This window comes from Eucalyptus grandis, chromosome 8 (assembly GCF_016545825.1).
Source record: "Eucalyptus grandis isolate ANBG69807.140 chromosome 8, ASM1654582v1, whole genome shotgun sequence".
NCBI lineage: Eukaryota > Viridiplantae > Streptophyta > Magnoliopsida > Myrtales > Myrtaceae > Eucalyptus > Eucalyptus grandis.
This window is the reverse complement of record NC_052619.1, coordinates 62403248-62423650: the sequence shown is the minus strand read 5'-3', so window position 1 is coordinate 62423650 and position 20403 is coordinate 62403248. Positions and strand designations below refer to the sequence as shown.

General features: G+C 40.5%; 3 protein-coding genes across 3 annotated transcripts; 1 reads left to right on the top strand and 2 right to left on the bottom strand.

The window, feature by feature from the left end:
• The first annotated feature begins 1671 nt into the window (after positions 1-1671).
• On the top strand, positions 1672-5344 carry LOC104415550 (protein YIPF1 homolog). The gene is made up of 6 exons (XM_010026878.3): positions 1672-1882; positions 2009-2048; positions 2608-2688; positions 3102-3288; positions 3968-4235; positions 4817-5344. The coding sequence occupies exons 1-6, from the start codon at positions 1826-1828 to the stop codon at positions 5021-5023; spliced, it is 840 nt and encodes a 279-aa protein (XP_010025180.1). The 5' UTR covers positions 1672-1825; the 3' UTR covers positions 5024-5344.
• A 3425-nt stretch (positions 5345-8769) lies between these two features.
• LOC104415549 (serine--tRNA ligase) lies at positions 8770-12037 on the bottom strand. Its single transcript, XM_010026877.3, has 9 exons — positions 11765-12037; positions 11609-11679; positions 11063-11224; positions 10875-10980; positions 10503-10696; positions 10248-10351; positions 9980-10163; positions 9660-9839; positions 8770-9252 (listed from the first exon to the last, which is right to left on the bottom strand). The coding sequence occupies exons 1-9, from the start codon at positions 11895-11897 to the stop codon at positions 9043-9045; spliced, it is 1344 nt and encodes a 447-aa protein (XP_010025179.1). The 5' UTR covers positions 11898-12037; the 3' UTR covers positions 8770-9042.
• A 1681-nt stretch (positions 12038-13718) lies between these two features.
• Positions 13719-20375, bottom strand: LOC120287429. Its single transcript, XM_039300222.1, has 10 exons — positions 19527-20375; positions 18653-18888; positions 17963-18199; positions 17439-17547; positions 16019-16654; positions 15866-15934; positions 15554-15715; positions 14906-15122; positions 14492-14812; positions 13719-14247 (listed from the first exon to the last, which is right to left on the bottom strand). Exons 1-10 carry the CDS (start codon positions 20286-20288, stop codon positions 14039-14041), a joined length of 2958 nt encoding a protein of 985 aa, XP_039156156.1. The 5' UTR covers positions 20289-20375; the 3' UTR covers positions 13719-14038.
• Between the last annotated feature and the right edge of the window lie 28 nt (positions 20376-20403).

The window sequence follows — 20403 nt, the reverse complement described above, 5'->3', positions numbered from 1 at the left end:
AAATGTTAACAAAGTAAAAGTCTTGATATCGTTAGAAATTGAAATAGTGAACAATCTTTAATGACCTTCATGTGCTACAATCCACTAGTCTCAATTATGGATATCATTAAAAATAGAAGCTCGGATTAATTAGTTTCCAATTATACATTTATCGTTGAATGCCATAGAATATCGTATAATCAAGTAAAGACATAGGATAAGATAAACACAAAAACTTAGGGCTCGTTTGGTAATGTTTCTGTTCAAAAATTGTTCTAGGGAACATAAATCTATTCCGGGAAACAATTTTTGAATAGAAGAACGTGTTTGGTAATTGCACAAAATTTCTGTTTTTGGAATAGGAAAAGAATAGAAACACGTTTGGTAAACTTGTATATATATATTTTTGTTTCTTTTAATTTTTTTAAATTTTAAATTTTTATTTTAATTTTTATTTTTTTCTTCCTTTTGGCCGGTTGTCGGCCTCAGCCAGGGCTGGCGATTGGCCAACAAGGGTCGACGGCCTCTTCAGGCCACCGCTAGGTCGGTGTTGCCTAGCGATGGCCCGATGAGGTTGAGCTCGCCCAACCACCGGCGACGCTCTAGTGAGGTCGCTGGCCCTCGACAGCCGGTCACCGACCATGGCCGAGGTTGGCGACCGGCCAAAGAAAAAAGAAAAAGAAAAGAAAGAGAAGAAAAAAATATAAGAGAAAAAAATTGTTTCTTGGAAGTGTTCCCAGGAACAAAAGTGTAAACAAACGCATTTTTTTTTTTTTGTTTCCCGAAACAAAAGAATAGAAATTGTATTCGGGAAATAGAAACAAAAGTCAAACAAACAGGCCCTTAACTTACCCATTGAAACAATTTTTGAATAGAAGAACGTACAAAATTTCTGTTTTTGGAATAGGAAAGAATAGAAACACGTTTGGTAAACTTGTATATATATATATTTTTTTTCTTTTAATTTTTTAAATTTTAAATTTTTATTTTAATTTTTATTTTTTCTTCCTTTTGGCGGTTGTCGGCCTCGCCTGGGCGATTGGCCAACAAGGGTCGACGGCCTCTTCAGGCCACCGCTAGGTCGGTGTTGCCTAGCGATGGCCCGATGAGGTTGAGCTCGCCCAACCACCGGCGACGCTCTAGTGAGGTCGGCCCTCGAAGTGGTCACCGACCATGGCCGAGGTTGGCGACCGGCCAAAAGAAAAAGAAAAAGAAAAGAAAGAGAAGAAAAATATAAGAAAAAAAAAAAAAACAAAACGTAAACAAATTTTTTTTTTTTTTTTTTGTTTCCCGAAACAAAATAATAGAAATTGTATTCCAGGAAATAGAAACAAAAGTCAAACAAACAGGCCCTTAACTTACCCATTGGAATAGATTTGTCAATTTTTGGAGATTAAATCTACCCTACATATTCTAGAACCTAGAATAGGATTGGTTTCCACCAATTTGATTCATAGATTCCAGATTCTATCTTGAAACCATGCACATCCTTACGGGCCAGAAACGCAAGCAAAACTCGAAGTTAGAACAACACCCGCCAAAGTAGGACTGGGCTCGGCCCATTTCCGAACTGCTTTCGGGTTCCGGTAATGGGCTCAGCCCAACGCCGACCCACCGCTGTCTCCTGCAACAGACAAACAGAAAGTGGAGCTAAACACGCAAATAAAAAAAACAATATCGACGGCAAAAAGGAATAAAAAAAAAAAGAAAAACAAAATCCGGATACGCCATTCCTGCGAGGCGAGATCTCTGCGAAGAAGACGACCAAAGTCGCGAAGCGGCAGAAGACGAAGAAGAAGAAGAAGAAGAAGAAGAAGAAGAAGCAGAAGGAGGAGGCGTCGGCAAGATGATGTCCGGCAAGTACACGAGCATCGACAACCAGAAGGTGTCGGGATCTGTTCCGGTGAGTCGCTCCTCGACCGCAATCGCGCTTTGTCGCTTCTCGATTTCTGGTGCTGCGTGCGTGGGTGGATTATCCACCGGTCGTATTCCGTCGGATCTCAGCTGATCTCGCTCGATCTTTTCGCAGGCCGTCCCAGATCCAGGGCACGTAGCTGTCAGATTCACAGGTACCGGGTGGTGTGAAAATTGTGGAAGTCTCGGTTGTTGTTTTTTTGAGATTAGGAAATGTGAAATGTGCTGCGATTAGAGGAATCTGTTCGAGTTTTGCCTTCTGTTCTGTGCTTTGATTGCGGAAAACGAGCGTCGAGTGTGGATTTGTCTTGGCTGAGGCTGTCTACGCTTTTGAGCTTGGCATGCGTGAGCTGCCATGTCGTGAATCGGGCGTTGATTAGGAAGAGGAATAGTGGATAATTCGGGTCTGTTGTCAGTACGATTTACCTTTTATCAGTAGTGTTCCTGCTGTTTATGAGATTTAGATCGTCTTTTATGGGTGGAGAAAACGTCGGGAAAAGCCCGACGTTGGTAGCTCTTGCAGGAGGAAATTCCTGTTGTTTGAGTCAATGATTTGATGCATAGGTTCGATTAGAGGATCAGTTCAGCTTGTCCAGTTCTGGATTTGAAAGCCACTCAGCCTTTGTTGAGATATTATCTCATGGCAATTGATTGATGTCTCTAATGATTTTTATTTATTTATTCGGAGCTCAATAGAAATGATCTTTTTCTCAGATTCAAATCTCCAGACTTTCCCTCCATCCGATGCAAAAGGGAAGATATCTGGTGGCTCTGGTCCTCCTCGAGATGCTGATGGTATGCAAGACATTATCGTACTTTGTGTTGTGTGTTTTTGGGACTTAGGATATTATGTTGCTTTGCTACTGCCCTCTTGACTTCCATCCTTGTGAAAGGCATAATGAGGCAAATTTAATGTTAGATTCCATCCGCCTAGTGTTTGTTCATATCTAAACGAACTCTGTTTAATGAGGCACAATCTTGTTGATTGATGAAGCATTTGAAGAGAAAAGGCAGTGCATGCTTGGAAATTTATATCTCAGCTTCTGCTGCTGCAATTACATTATTTCTCGCTTTTGCTGTTTTCATATTTAACTGGACCAAAAATTACTGAAGATCCTATTGTCAGGTTTAAATCTTAAAGCGGATTGAAATTCTGTTGCAAATTATGTATTTTGCTATTTATGTACATTTTCTTGATTATGATGCAGATACATTTTCAAAATCTACAGTCGGATCAGATGACTCTCAGCCAAGTGGTTGGTTTGGTTGGTTCTCAGTTGCCTCCTATAAACCGTATTTTGATGTTGACACATCAGATGTGCTAGAGAGGATTAAAGATTCACTATTCCCATTTAGAGGAAGCTTTAATGAGAAAACCTCCAGCAACCCGGATCTGTAAGTTGTCCTGAGCTTTTGGCACCTGCGATATTTGAGTAGTATTAATTTCATGGATTTGTTAAATAGTGGTGTGACTTTATTTCTGAAATGTGCGATTGTGGAATGACAATATTCTCCGACACAACTAGGGGAATCACATTGGTAATCTCTCGCTTTTGTATCATATGATACTTTTAAAAGGTGCTAGAGTTCATGGAAATTCATGGTGGATTTTGGTATCAGCAATGCTTTAAGCATTTAGCTTTGATCCACACGATTTAAGCCTGATAGGGAATGTGTGTCATGTGAGTAAATGGTGGAGATTTTGCTGCGGAGGTTTACTGCCATAGTGCAATTCTTTTGAAATATCCCTAAAATAAAATCCACTCAGCTTATTTGAAACTGAAATGTGCATGATGAGCTTTGCACTTCATTGCCATCGCATGTGAGTGCCTTCATCTTGATGTAAAATCAAAGCAGCTTCAGACTAGTTGAGTGAGACATCAGCACTTCTTATATTCCTTAAAAGCTTCTTAAGGTGCATTTTTCTTTACCTTTTAGTGCACTGATCTATATCTCGGGTTTTATTTGATCTGCACTTCCAGCCATAGATAGATAGGCCCTAAGCAGAAAATTTTGTTTAATATTGTCCTTTTGTTTTCAATCTTTTTTTAGGTGATTATATTTGAATGCGCAGGTATGGACCATTCTGGATATGCACCACCCTCATTTTTGTTGCAGCTTCAATTGGGACTTTTGTCACATATGTAGCTCACAAGCTGAAGAAAGAACAATGGAACTACGACATAAATCTTGTGACATGGTCTGCTGGATTATTTTATGGCTATGTTACTATTGTACCTCTTGGATTATACGTCATCTTGAAATACTTCTCGGCACCGTCCGGTCTTATTCAGCTGCTTTGCCTTTATGGTTACTCCCTTTTTGTCTTCATTCCAGCATTGGTAAGTTTCTTCATCTTATTTGAGAGAGAGCGTCGGTGGTCTTATATACTCGAAATAAACAACAAAAAATTGTTGGGTCATATATGGAAAATACAAGGATGTTATGGGTGATTCATTCTTCTCATATAAACACAAGTCCAATTAAGACATTTCGCGCTGGTTATACTTTGAGGATGGTCTACCATTTGCTTTTACATTAATATTTTTCTGAGATTAATATGGCAGCAACCATGAGCTCTTGTTCTTTGTTAGGTTTTCATCCCACCCAATCATTTCTTTGGCCTTCTTAATTGATTCAAAGAAAAGGATTTCAGTGTGTAGTAGGGAGAAGTCACTTGTAGAGACAGTTTTGATATCAATTCGTCTTTTGATTTCACTGTCATGTCTTCATAGCTATCAAGAATGTATTTTCCAGTGACGGGAATGTCAACTGCCATGTTTAGTTATTCATAACTAGAAGCAAATTTAATTATGCCGTGAATTCAATGTTTGGATGAGGGTCGGGCCATTTATCTATGATGTACTATAGCTTCTTCCCAATTTTTTTTGGAATCTGAATTGTCTCTAAATTCTGGATTCAGTGTCTCTCCATCGTGCCGCTGGATATATTCAGATGGGTGGTTGCTGGTGTGGCTGGTTTCATGTCTGCCACCTTTGTGGCTCTTAACCTCCGAGCCCACATTAAGTCTGCAGGGGAGAGGTGGTTTTTGATAGTGGCCGCAATCTTCCTGTTGCAGTTGGCTCTTGCCGTTGTCCTGAAGATTTATCTGTTCACTGTCTCGGTATAGCATGAATCTACAGGGAACCTTGAAGAAATTGTAGATCATAGGGATGCATCTCTGTCCATGGGACATTACATCTGTCAGCTAGCGGATTTATACATCATGAATGAAAGCTACTGTATTTGTTCATTTGTGACGGTACCATATTCATTGTTAATGCATCATAAGGTTGTGAGCCTCTTTCTGTAACCATTGTCCAATTGAGAGGTGATCTAGATGATGTGTGGGGGACCTGGGTTTAATAGGGGTTCAAATCGATGAGTTTTTTGCAACATTTGTATTGACTCAATTTTGGTAATATAAGACGAGATTCAATAGTTCTTGACCTCTAGATAGTTGTCATGTTTAATTGTTAGATTCATGTTTTGGGAATTTTTCTGTTAACTCTCTTAATTTTTCGGCTCTTACGGGAGTTTCTCAAGATTGAGTAGGTTATTTCCCTTTATTCGATCGTGTGGTCTACGTTCCATGGCATCTAAAAGAAGCCCACTCTGTTTTTGCGCACTAATGGTGGTGGGTGAAGGGGGAAAATTTTCACTCGTCCCACCGGTGACTTGGGGCGCGAATTATAATCATTTTGATCGGAAATTATTTTTTAAAAGAGATAATTTTTTTATTTTATATCTATTTTTAGATAAGTTTATGAGCAAAAATTCGTGTTTGTTAATGACACAAAGTTTATGTTTCTAAAAGAGAATCAACAAAGATTTTCCTTCTCGAGAGATGGTGGTAGGCGGCGGTAGACAGCAGGTGGGTGGCTAACTAATAGAAAGGATTAGTAACGAGAGAGTTTTTATTTCTTATTTATATTTCAGAAATAAAGAAATAAAGAAATTACTTTTCATTTTTATGCCAAATTTATTTATGTATTAAAAGTTTGTTTCAAAAATAGAAAAAGTAAATTGCGTTATCAAACAGATTAATTTAAAATAAAAAATTATTTTGGAATAGAAATAAAATGGTTGCCTTACGTGTGTTTGATATATGGTTCAAGCAAACAATATGACACTGTCGGCGAGATTGATCTGGCAATAATCTGCGTGCTTTATACAGTGAGATCTTGAGATGATTTCTGCTCCAAGTCGTGCCATCTTGTTATGGGAATTAGCGTCCGAAAGGTCATGTTTATGAGACTGTTTCTATTACTCTAATGATTGCGTTTATTGACGATGCTGTCCACTGGATAATCATAGCATGCTGAATTCCAAAGTCATTTCATCATTTGCACGCTCTTCAAACAAGACTTTAGATCTTAGGCCCCTTCTTTCCCTTTTCCCCCTTTCTTAAATTTCCTTATTCTAGGAAGCAGGTTTGGTTTAGCTAACACCCTTTTTTTCAATCCATCAGGTTACTGCAAACTGAAACGCTACCCAACTTTTATGGTGGTTAGATGGAGAGAGAGAGAGGGAGAGAGAGAGAGAGAGAGAGAAATCAAACATCTTGGTTGGAAAGAAGATATGCAGTGTAGGAACTACCAAATGTTGCGCATAAACCCAGCGAAGACATTACATGTCATATAGAAGATGCCTCTGATGAAGCATTTTACTTGCTCCTTTCTTTGCGATGAGAACACTGTGGTCTGAGAACCAACGGGAGGGCGGCGCCAAACAACCACCAAACACACTCTCTTTTTACTCTTCACAGTCAGCAGTTGATGATAAATTATTGGAGAGAAGGACAAGTTAGCCCATAGGGAGGGCGGCACTCACTGGACTTCAGCATGTTGGACTTTTAGCCGGAGGAGGGATTGGAGAGAATGGGAAGAGTGTCAAGATTATGACCTGAAATTGAGGTCCCTTCTATGACCAATCTGTTTAGGTATTGTTTGGTTTAGCTTTTGGATGATGAGATTGACCGCTTTTTGGCTGGACCTGTTTGGTATTCAATGATTCTCTAGACACCACAGACACGTTGTTTGACATGGAACATGACCAGACATTATGAGTGAATTGAGGGGAAAAAGCAAGCGCTGGTGAATTGAATTGTCAACTAATGAAGCAGCAATGGATGTCATTATTCTATTAAGGAAATTTCATTCCACCAGACAATGCTACAGGAGTTGTTGACAAGTCTTGCTTGTCCTCTATTAGAAAACCTCTTGTTTTCACAACTAATATAAGACCCTAAGCCTTTGTAATCAAACGTTTGTCATCACCCTGACACTCTTCTCATTTTGCTTCTGAGGCATAAACACAGCGCATTCAGAATCACCATGGCCGACGATTCGAAGTTCCAAGTGTGCTGCCTGCTGTTGATTTTCTTAACCACATCGGCTTTGAGCACCGAATTTGTTTCTGGGGCTCGGCATGTGAAGGAGAGCATGAGAGGCAAAGACACCGTTCAAGCAAGGAAGATGACGACAACGACAACGACAACCACGGCTACTGCACTGACACAAGTTGGAGATGAATTTCTTGCTGTTGAAGAGAGAAAAGTACCCTCGTCACCTGATCCTCTGCACAATTAGCAGATTGGCGTCAACGATGCCTTTTAGAGATCTCGCATAAAGCTATAGCTTGCAAAGGTGGAGACAAGGTACCCACCGTGTAGAAGAGCTTTTTGTTCTTTTTCTGGCCTTGCTTGAATGAAGGGTTGGCCATATATTTTTCAATAAAGCAATTTAATTGCCACTCCAGGTTCCGAATTTCACGCGACAAGAAAAGTTTCTAATGTGAATACCAAATTTGTTGCAAAGTATTAAGCAAGATGCGAAGATGAATGTCTTTCATGATTTTTTGAAGATCAGAGATTGGTCGGACTAGTTGATTATTGAGAACTCTCTCTCTCTCCCTCCTCCACAGACGCATACGTGGTATCAATGGTTCCTTGGAACCAGGGATTATAGTTGCTGAAAGGCAATGCACAAAAATAGAATCAGCAGAAGATATTGCCATACCAGTGTGTTTCACCTATATATATATCTTAATTAACTATAGCAGGTTCAACGAATGAGTTTTAAGAGGCAGAAAATCAAATATATTTTGCAAATTTGTGCCATCAAATTGCCCAGATGAATATTCAAGCCTGAGCCGATCTACGATCGTACGACCAAGCACCTTCTTTTGCTTCAAAACATGAAACCAGGGCCATCTTTGCTCGTTACTCTTGGATCGATCTAAGACAGTTGTTGTCGAAAAATCCTCCAGAAAGTAGCAAATGAATCAAATTGGTCTGAGGTTGCAAGAACTTTCAGCTTACCACGATAATCAGATCATCATCGATCCCTATATCATCGGCAATTCCCTCGAGCCTCTTTGGCACACTTCGAAAAGGTACCTTTCGATTTAAGCCAACCTATTTTATGCTGCCACGTACCAAATGCTCAGCAGCCTATTCCCATCGACACTATGCAAGGCATCATAATTGAACACTTCTCCAGAAACTACAGTTGCCGTCTAAGCAAGCCCAAGAACGTTATTACATTTACATTTGAGTTTGCTGGAGCAGGTCCACACTCCCGATTCTTGAAAAAAGCGGCTTACTCCGGTTCCAATCCGGAGCTAAGGCACTTACTCTTTGAATCTTGAGTTTTTAGAAGTGGTCGGATCACGCTGTCTAAACAAGTTCGGCATCAGTATTCAGTATAGTTATTGCTGGTTTGGACCAAGAACTGACATGGGCTATGCAGGAACTTGAAGGCGTACACGAGCCAAACAAGGCACTACAACCAAATAAGGTTAAAAAGAATGCCACAAAATGACTGTACGTGCGTACTATAGCCATTTCGGATTGGACATTAACCACATGACCAATCACTGGAGAGAACATTCACTTCAATCAAAAGACTAACCAGAATCTACATCCGGCATGAAATGACTATCGAATTTAGTGATACTACTACCCAGAACTGAAGCCAGTTTATGGACAGTAAACAAGAAAATTGAAAGATTTAAGCATGATTTAATTTCCAAGTTCAGCTTCCTTGGCGATCCCCAGGAACTGGGGCCACACAGATATTTCAGTCATGAATTCCAAAGTATATATGGCTCGTGAAATTCTTGTCAACATTCTCCAAAATATGAAAGCTATGCTTTAGTCTTCTTCCCTTTAGTTTCTGTGGCAGGTTTGGCCTTGAAAGGCAAGAATGTCTTCCCACCCATGTATCCTCTTAAAACTTCTGGAACCTCAACTCCATCTTCTCTCTGGTAGTTCTCAAGTATGCAGCAAATCGTCCTCTCAGTGGCAGTCAGGGTAGAATTTAGTAAGTGAACATATTGCTTCACTTGCTCATTGCTCTGACAGATTGCAAAAGGAAAAGGAAGAAAATCAAGTACGTCAGCCAAAAGGAGGTGTTTTTTTATGCATAACAGAATGTTGTCAAAATAAAGTAAAGAAATATTGACATCACTAGCAGAACAATCACTGGCTTCCAGTCAGCCAAAACCATTAACCAGAAATCGCTAGTAGATCCATCAGACTAGATTTTGCACATAGGATAACATGAATAAACTTGGACAGAGAAATTGAAAGGACATACTGGATACTCCTCAAATATCCTCCTCCTTTAAGATCATATTCAGGCAGAAAAGCATAGTTTCATCAACTATTATTCTAACCCAATGAAACCTTCCTAGCTAGTTGTCACAAATAATCATTTCCATGCATGCAAAAAATGCTCAAGTACTAGCTTAAAAAGAGTCACCTTCTTCTGACCATATCGTATTTCCAGTCTCCTTGCCTGATAATCAGTACAATTCGAACAGGACACAAGTTCTCTGTAAGTCTGTGATGCAGGAAACCAGCCCTCAAGATCGTACTTCTTTGCGGCAGCATCATTCAGAGCACCAGAAACAATTGCTATGACATGATATGGGATCTTAAGCTGCAGTAACAAAGAGACACCAGAAAGTGAATCTGACATACAAGAACACAACCTATTCATGAGGACAGCACTCTTTCAATGCTAAACATAGTGCAGCAACATGAAATTAATTCAGGGGTTCATGAGGTGAGAAGTAATACCGCCTGGTAAAACTCCTCAGAATTTTTAATCATTTCCTCGTGCATGTCCCAAGACTCGTTGCCATTTGGAGTGGTGATGCAAAATTGCTCCACTTTCTCAAACTGATGAACTCTGAAAATTCCTAGAGTATCACGACCATGGGAACCAGCCTCTTTGCGGAAGCAAGACGAATATCCAGCATACCTGGTCAAAATTCCAATACAAGCCGAATCAGATCAGAACGATGTCCACACATAATAACAACTATAATCAACATCACTACCGGACCTTATTGGTAGCTGCGATGGATGGATCCAATCATCAAGATGATAAGCACAGAGTGGCTGCTCAGCAGTAGCAATGAGATATTTATCATCTCCCTCTCCAGTTACCTAATTGGACATCACTAATCAGTCCTGACAGATACATTCAAGAAGCGGTACAACTTATAGTTTCATTGAAACTTCAGTAATGATAACTCCTCAAATCTTGCATAGCAGCAAAAAGAGGGAAGAAATTGTGACGGTATCGTTCATCTGTTACCTTGTAGAGTTCTTCATCAAATTGTGCTAGTTGAGCACATTTTGCCATGATATCTTGCTTCATAAAGAAAGGTGTTTGTAGGGCTGTGTATCCCCTTTTCTCCAAGAAATCCAGTCCAAAACAAATCAGAGCTTGATTAAGACGGACACCGTCCCCCTTCAAGTAGAACCCCCTAGCCCCAGCCACGTCAGCACCTATATAAATCCAAGCATACTGAAATTAACGACACAAAATATTCGCGAGAATAACTTTGGAGAGTAGCATTAAAAAGTGGTAAATAATTAGAAAACTAGTGGAACCTCAGACCTCGTGACTCTCAAGCGCAAGCATATTTTCAAATTGCAGTACACAACCCTAAGGGTATTTCGATACCTTTCTTCAAGTCCGCAATTTCAAGAAGATCCACAAGCTCTACATGGTTCTTTAGCTTGGGCTCCACCCTTTTGTCTCCCCATGTCCTAACAACTGCATTATTTGCCTATAAATGCTCGAAGTAAATAATCACTCTAAATTCGCACAAAGTATCGCAACATCATTTTCCAACTGAAAAGGCCAATTACCTCATCATTGTTCACAGGCACGGAATCATGCACAAGGTTCCCGACTATTTCCAGCCTGGATTTTAAGGCCATCCAAGCTTCACGGACTTCGACTTCTTTCTCGGCCGTCAGCTTCTTATTCTCATTGGTGTTTGCTATCATCTCGGACGCATCCTCGCCAGACTAAAAATGGCAAGCACGGCGCCATTACCAATCGAGTTCAACAGAGAAAAATTTCCACAATCTATGTACAGGCAATGCGGATCTCACCATAACCAAACTAAGCCCAGTCTCAAAACAGTCAAAATTTGAACACACAGGGAAAGCTTCTTTTCGCACATGGGTAATCGAGTAAACTGCGAGCGCGATTGCATCCATAAAAAAGACTGAAACTTTTCAGATCTATCGTAATAAACAAAGGCACCGGAGCAGTCAAAACGGTCAAAGAAAAAAAAAAAAAATCTTTTTTTTTTTTTTTTTTACAAGATTCGTTTCTTATTCAGGTTCCGCGGGCGCTAAATAAGGTCCCGAATGCCCAGGCCTCATCAAGAGCATAAGAGAACTCACGATTTTGAGCTGGGCGACGCGCTTGTTGATCTTGTTGAACTCCTTGCGCAGATTCTCGAGCTCGAACTGACCTGAAATCGCAAAATCACGAAACCCGGGGTGAGAAAGAGACCGGCACGCGCCGAATCGAGAGACGCGGGGGCGAGTGATTCTTACGCTGGCGCCACTCCTTGTCGAGGTTGATGATCTCGTCGACGATGTCGACGTTGGCGAAGCGGCGGCGCTGGGACTCCCGGATGATCTCCGGGTTGTTCCCCTTCTCTTCCCGGAACAGATTGATGTCCAGCATTCTGCGACTGTCTCTGTCTTTCTCTCTCTAGAGGGATGGAGGAAGAGGAAGGAGGAGACGAAGAGCAGAAAAGGCTTATGCGCTCTCTAAAACCCTACGTGGAGGCTACGCTTATGATGCGGAGGAGGAGAAGGGGGGACTTGGCCCAAGGAGCTTTAGACTCTCAAGGGGCTTTGGGAAGTGGGTTCCCAAACGCACCCGATGTGGGAATAAGATGTAAAAACTTCCAAAATCTCATACTTTTGATAAATTTATCTCAGTTCTTTTTTTTAAGTGAAAAATTTTGAAGTTCACTGCCAGTGGCACATTTACCCTAAACCTTTTTGCGACACAACAAACCTTGAACTTTCATTTTTGTGACACATTTATCTTAATTATAAGAGCGTTTTGATCTTTTTACTTTTAATTTTTTTTTTCTTTTTTTTGCCAATCATGACGTCGAGAAGCCGGCATAAGGTGAGGGTCGCCCTCGCCTAGGCTAGCTAGGGCCACCCTCACTAGCGTTGGGCGAGGGCGGCTCTCGGCTAGGTCGGGCGAGGGCACCCCTCACTGTGCCCTCGCCTAATGCAAGCAAGGGCGGCCCTCGTTGGCATCGGGCGTGGGCCTCTTGTTAGATCCGCGAGGGCTGCCCTCGCCTGACCAAGCCGAGGGCTGCCCTCGCCCAATGCCAGCTTCCCTCGGTTAGTTTCGCCATGACCGGCGGAGGGAAAATAGAAAAAGAAAAAAAAAGAAAGAATAGGATGAAAATGCTTTTAATGAGATAAATGTGTTATGATTTACAAAGTTTAAGATTTTTTATATTACAAAAAAAGTTTGTGGTAAATTTCTCATTTTAGGTAAAGTCTAGGGTTTTTGGTGGTCTTTTTCCTAATAAGATTTTGTGCCTAGAGACGCGTTCGGAATGAGCTTATGCTATACCCAGAGTGGGATTGGGCACGCGCGCGTCCAAACAATCGCCCAACCTCTGGCCCCACACTCGACCGAGCAATTGTTTACGGAGAGAGAGAGAGAGAGAGAGGGATTTAACCATCCATCTAGGCTACCATTTCTACAAGCTAATTCCCATTATATAGAATCCACTTTGGATTTTTTTTTTCCGGGTATGAAGAAGAGCTAAAGCCGAATACAAAAATTTAACGTGATTACCTAATAAAAATTCTTTAAGAGGTAATGGAAAGAAGCCTTGTCGTAAAATTGGTTTTTTTTTACTCTCTTTCTATAAATTTCAATAAATGACGTGAAAAAGTGATTATAAACTCTAATGACAATTGATTGTTAAGTCAAACCAATGGAATTGATTCGATCTGATTTTGTTTTCCACATATATGCTCTTACGAGTAAGTGTAGATATGGTAAATGAAGATTCCACGAATGGTAATTAACTTCCCCCAATCTGATTGGCACTTCAATTTTTTTTTTTTTCGTGAAATCATATTATTCTCCAGCAAAAAGGAGATGCCATCCTTTATTAATGGTCTTCGCTTTCTCGAGTAAGTTCTTCGGAATCCAATGTTGCGGCACCAGAGCTTGAAGAGTAATAATTCATTTGTTTTGCAAAAAATAAATAGATTGACAAATACTTTTATCAAAACAAGTAGTTATATCACTCAAAATAATTAGCTTCATTACCGACAATAATTTATACTTGAACATTTTCATGAATGATGAAGATATTTTCATACACACATTTTTGTGAGACAAATGATTAATTTTAAGAAAATGTTTTCCTAAACATGAATTTTTCATGAAAAAAGCAGACCCTCATTATAAAGGACTAGACAGAGGAGATCATGATCATCAGATGTCTTAACATAAGGGAAATACACAATGCACTGGGAAGTATTGCAATCCCCATCTCATTTTTCACTCAAAGAACTTTTATTGTTATACAGAGAATTTGGCGACGCTTTTTCTCTATCTTCAAGACGACTATGCTACTACACTTCTTACCAAAAAGAATTACGTTGGAGAAAGACTCTCCTCCACCCTAATCATGGGCCTAAGAGAGAAAAGAATGGGAATGAATTTCGGCCACACTAAGACGGTGTATTGTACGTACTTTCCTCGGAGCTTTTATGGTTTTTGCAGTCGATGCTTCCATTTTTTGGGGGAAACAGTCAGTCCGGCTGGTAAACGTCGCGTCATGATCCATAAATCTTGATGGATGGCAATTCCGGAGGATGATGGCTGATCAAATTTGCCCATAGATTAGCAAGTTTGAGAAAATACTGCTCCTCGTCCCAGAAAATCATCTTCATACCTGGGTCAACAACAGCAAACAGCATTTTAGAAGCAAAATTAAGGTTCCAAGCAAAAGGTTCAACGTATATAGCCAGCCAAAGATTCCATGCTGCCACAAAAGAGAATAAAAAGAGACAACCTAAGACTAGGGAAAATACTTGGGAATCCCATTCGAGAACTTTTGTTTTTAAAACAGCCTTCAGATGCAATAGATAACCTTAGCAGATCGAGTACTTGCATGACTAAAGTGACAACTCTGTGATAATGGTGATCTTGTACCAGACCGAACCCCTGATGGATAAGAACAGAATTAAATTAGTATATACATACCCGGCACTGTTCCTGGATTCAACAGAGACAAACGGCAAACAGGTTCTTCACAAGAAAAATAGCCTTCTGGAGTACACCTGCATTGAGAGTGTAAACATGCTTGATAGACTCCAATAAAGCCTTGACACTGTCCTCATATTGGAACTCCAGCGGATCAGATATGTTTTGAAGAGCTTCTTCAAGGCCTGAACTGGACCACATAGTAGTACATTCATCTAAAAGAGCAGATGCGCCAGAGAAATCTCTATAATTAAGAAGAATCCATGGTTTGTATAACATGGCTGATGCCCCAAGAACTCCAACTGCTCTGTAAACTTCTCCCAGGGCAAGTACATACTGCTTGCCTAAATGATGTGAAAACAACAGCACATTAAATTCGAGGTCCAAAGAAACTCTAGTCATCACTATTTTTATCGTTCTTGGTAGCTATAACATACCTTCTTTTTCAGATAATATTTGACTGGAAACATTCTTCTCTAGAGATTGCTTCCATATTGAGGCTCCATGCTTTAGCTCTTGAGCACAAGCAGAGATCATTTTGGACCATGTGGAAACATAATTAGATTGTGCCTCAGCTGATCCTAATTTTAAAATTTTCAGTACCAAGGCTACGTGTCTCAAGAGTTCAACCAATGACTTTGAATCTCTCTCTACCTGTAGACAAGCAAGGTACTGCTACAGTTAAGTTCAAGAGACAAACAACAGCCCAGTTGGATGTCAACTTTTCATATCAGAACCAACTTAAGATATATTGATTTTTGACTCTAAAATTAAGCAGACTGTTCAGACAGACAAATAAACAAAGAAAAAGGGAGAAGTTTATCCATTTTTGACCACAACATTCCCAGAACAATTGCATTAGCAGCCTTGTCCACAAATCTCATACCAGGGACTCTTATCTTGGATTACTTGCAAGGCAACAAAATGTTCCGGCAGGACTGATCCAAAGGAAAGATAGATAATAGAGTGTGCAATAACCACCATCCTACAAGTATCTCAGTTGCAAATATATCTCAACGATTTCACTTGATAACAATTTGCCAATCCATGTGATCTTCCATTAAGCACAGACGAGAAATTCATACCGATGACAATCTGCTCGACAAGTTATATTCTGCCTCAATTATGCGGAACTTTTCTCCAGATAAGACTTCAAGAAATGTACTGATGCTGATATCTCTCTCAGATAGATTATTTGAGGGCGGTTGTAAGATTGACTTGCTTAAATGCAGCTCATTGTAAAGCTCCTACAGCAAGAAGGTTGACTCAGAGTTACTCCATACACATTGAAGCAATCATAATGAAATAGCTGAAAAAATCTTAGATGTTGAAATGAGGAAAGAATTGATATAATAGTAAAGGAAGTAACTAAAACGATCAATTTAGTAAACATAAACCTGAATTTCCTCATCATGAGCTTTTGCCTTCGCAGTTTCACCGGCAAGATCAACAGGGTCATGTGCCTTCTGACAAATAGCATATTATCAACACTCAGGGTTTGAGCAACTTCATAACAAAACAAGCAATTCATCGCATGAACGGATCTTCACCTGATTAAGATGCCGGCAAGCAACAAGGCACAACTCATCCTTCAAATTGCAATAGAATTGAACAAGATCATCAAGTTTTAATTCAATGCCAAAACTTTGAGGCAAATCCACAGGACTGGTTATAGAGACTTCTGCAGATTTGGTCCCAGGGTAGACATCCTTATGCTCCCAAGAAATATCCTCTAAGATGTTTAGGTTATTTCCTACTCTGGACATTGGCACAGTGTGGCTTGAATTCGACCCATCAACACCGAGCCATGGAGTACTTGTACCAAAGCTCTGAGCTTCATCTCCTCTCGGTGTATAGGCACCCTGAAAATCCCATTCATCAAAGTCATCCTCTTTGATTGCTGAATCTGGTTCCGAATTTGTCCAGGTGGTATTCAGTGCACCCTCACTCAGCTTCTTAATGTCAGCTGCGGGAGTACTCGGCATGGATTCACTGTACAGACTTGATATGAGATCAGTAATGGATGTTCCTGAAGTTAGTTTAGTTCTATCTCTTGTATCAGGTGTAGGTTCTTTGATAAAACTGTCACCTTGAACTATTGTATCTTCTTTCCCTAAATCTTCACCACCAAAAAGAGACGATGGCAGGGCTTCCTTTTTCCCATTCCCTTGATGTTTCTCATTTCTCTAGAAAGTAAATAATGAAAAGTCAACCAACAGAAGTATCATATGGAAGAATCTAAATTTAAATCTGCAAAACAATATTCCCTAGTGACAACTAATACCAAAATTAAGGATTTAACATCCATTGAAGTGCATTATTTCCACCAAAGCAAAAATTCGTGAGAAATTGCTGGCCATTTAGTTTATACGTGTACATTTCAATTTTTAGCTTGGTGCTGTATAATAGACCGTAGCTTCTAATCTCAGACAAAAACAAGAGGAACAACTAAAGCATGATATCTACTGCAGAACCTAGGACTTCACTGTCAGCTGGAAGTGTTAGAGACAGGTCAACTGTTGAGCATTTAGATTGGAACAACGAGATTGACATACATTATAAGGGCTGCAATAGAAATATGTACGATAGGGAAAACCAGTTAGTAAATTCAACGGACTTTTATTCTCCTTATAGGCATTTATTAAATGTAGGCGAATATCTTGAGACATGATTCTTTGAGTCACTGATAACACACCATTGACAGGGCATAATCTGAAATGCAAAAAAAAAAAAAAAGGGGAAAAAAAATATAATACGACTTTGGTGACAGCTCATGCTTCAATATCAATTTAGCTCCTTAAAATGCATGATTAAGTGCTAAATAATGAAAATTACACTAGGCAATTTCATCACCCGCACGATTCTAACAAATGATGTCGTGGGAAAAATTGTGCATTCCTTGCTATCCTACTAACTTTATCCAGGTGGCATACCTGGTAAAACTTGTTTAAATCAGCAAAAGACTCATACCTCATGCTTTGATGCAGCTTCTGATAAAGCGTCTTTAAATTCCCTAAAGATTTTCGCCAAAGTCAACACTACTCTCCGTTGTACTTGTCTTTGCACCATTATCAGCAAGCTTCAGATCATCCTGGCATAAAAATTCAGAAAACAGAGATTTTAGCCTCTGAACGAGCAATATGTGAACTTACTTGCCAATGTGATTTCATTCACACTACAAATTTTAGATTTCCACAAATTCTAGACAAAGTTTAGCACTTGGTTTGATTTAGTAAATTCTAATCCCTAGAATTGTTAATTGTCATTCTGCTAGCTTTCTGAAAATAATATTTCATGAGATCGTTTTTCTTTTGTAGAAAACCATTATACCAACATTAAATAAAGTCGTAATTAATTCCGACTCAGATTCAACTGAATCTAATGAAAATTCACCTATTCATAAATAATTTTGATTTTCAAACGTGCATGGCAAGTGAAATAAATAAAGAAAGCCACCAAAGATTTCATGAATTCCACAATCATTCGACTCATACAAGTGATGCAGTACCTGAGCACTTGAACCAGTTTCTGAAGATGCACACCTAAAGTCCCAATCGTTTTCCTCGATTTCAGCAACTCCATCAACTTGATTGAAATTAGCTTCATGATTGGAGCCTTTCAGGTCAATCTTGGCTTTTGGGTTCAAGTCATACACAGAATTTGACGTCACAAATTTATCAGCAATCCACTTTGATGAGGCAAACAGATCGGATTGTCCATGTGCACCATTGCTAAAATCAAAAGTGGCTTCAGTAGTTGGTGAACTTCTGAATGTTGCCCCATTACCCTTTGGCAAAAGAAATTGCGAGATTTCAGTAAATATTATCATGTTTCTATGGAAAATTTGCGGCTCCAGAATGGAATAGAACTATCAAGCCATGAATTCCATATTGAGTTCCACTTGACCGACGTTCATTGATCACTCAAACTTCATGATCTGCTTATTTATATAGGAACCAGATCAAATTACATCCACAAAAAGAATACCTATAGCTACTGCCAAATTTTAAGACAGTGAGACAAGATGATCTTTCTGACTTTTCTTCAAATGTCTCAATTATAATGTATCAAGATACAAATCAGCCATGTTAAGGGGAATACTGGCTGGATTACTTTCTTCAGATAACATAAAAATAAACATCATATACACTAATACACGAGATAACAGGAACTTTTAGAGTTACCTTATGGTTCTCATGATTGAATTGAGTTTCAATTTCTGCACCTTTGAATTCCCAACCAAAATCGTTGCCTGTATCCTCCTCTTTCTAACAGAATCAATAACAAGCCCATTAATGCCTGACTTCAGTGTGTCGAAGCTTGGAGTGGGAACATGCACATTAAAATTCCAACCACTGCCACTTGAAATGGACATGTTCACATTCTCAGCTGCATCGATCTCAACTTTATTCTGCTTTTCCTGGTTAAACAGATGGCAGAGACGTGGGTGTGTTTGCATCCAGAAGACAAAAGGAGGAAAAATATATCTACTTTGCCAATATGATTATGCATTGCCAAAGACTAGAATTCTCAAGGGAAGAACAAGAGGAACAGGGGCACATAGAGCAATTGCATAATAAAGATGTATAGAGGTTCTACATTGCAATAGGAAGGCCCAGATAATAAAATGCAACATCCTCTAGATATTAACAGTCCTTTGCAATCGAAGCTTCAATTTGACACACTCATCAGTGTAGTGGTGGCCCCAAAAGGTGCACACGTTCTTCATCTCCAAATTTGTGAAGCACAACAATGCACCATCAGCCCGCAATGATTCCTCACTCTAAATAGACAGAATATATGATTTGAAACATCACATGGCCAGTTGTGGACAGTTTTGGATCCCCCAGAACTGTATAATACAGATATCATATATACAATCTCAACCAAAAGGAGACAACTTGCGTTTTCTCTGTGAGCACACTTGAACAATTTTACGATCATTTCGTTTCTCTTAATGATCTTTCGAATTCTATGACTTCTAATGACTCCTCAACTCCTTCAAGACTACAAATTTAGAATGAAAAACCAAAACAAACGAATATGTCGAGCCTTTACCTCAATATTCTGGTCGTTGGACACTCTCTCCGCATCCACAAACTTAAATTCCCACTCTTCATCATCATCTAACTCACCGTTTCCGTTAAGCACGGAGGAGTCTATCCCGTTCGAGCTCAACTTCAGATTCGACCCAGTTTGAGCTTTAACGTTCAGATCCTGACCGTGTACCACCGAGTTCGCGTCATGATACGTATCCGTTCCATTTTGATTACCGACTTTCGGACTCCGATCATACAAATTAGAAATCAAGTCGTTCAATCCGACGCCGACATTCAAATCGGAACTCCTCTTCACCGAATGACCATTCGGAAGCTTAAACGCGTGACCACCGGCCACTGAAGGATCGACTGCGGCAGGTTGTTCCTCCTCCTCCTCCTCTTCCCCGAATATCGACAACGGTATAGCTCCCTTCGGCTTCCGCCACTGGGCTTCCAGTGAATTCGCGCTGCTCGGCGCCGGAGCAGCGGCGACCTGCGGTTCCACAACGCGATCCGCGAATAAATCAGGTACCGCCGGCGAGCCCGAGTTGCTCGGGGACCGGCGACGGATTTGGAAGGCGAGATCCGGCCGAAGCTGACGAAATCGGACCAGTCGTCGTCGTTCTGAGAGGCGGAGGCGGAGGCGGAGGCGGGTGCTCCACCGTTGCCGGAAAATGAGGCGGCGGCGGAAGCGGCCGTGGAGCTGGGGGCGGAGGCGAAGGCGAAGTCCCCGAAGCCGTCGTCGTCGGCGTCGTCGTCGACGCGGGATGCCGGCCGCCATGGACGGAGGCGAAGGACGGAGAGGGAGGACGGAGGGGCTTGGAAGCTCGCGAGCGATCGCTCGCGGTGGGGGGGCGATTACGGCGTGTTCTCGACGGTTTTGAGTGCGCGCGTGG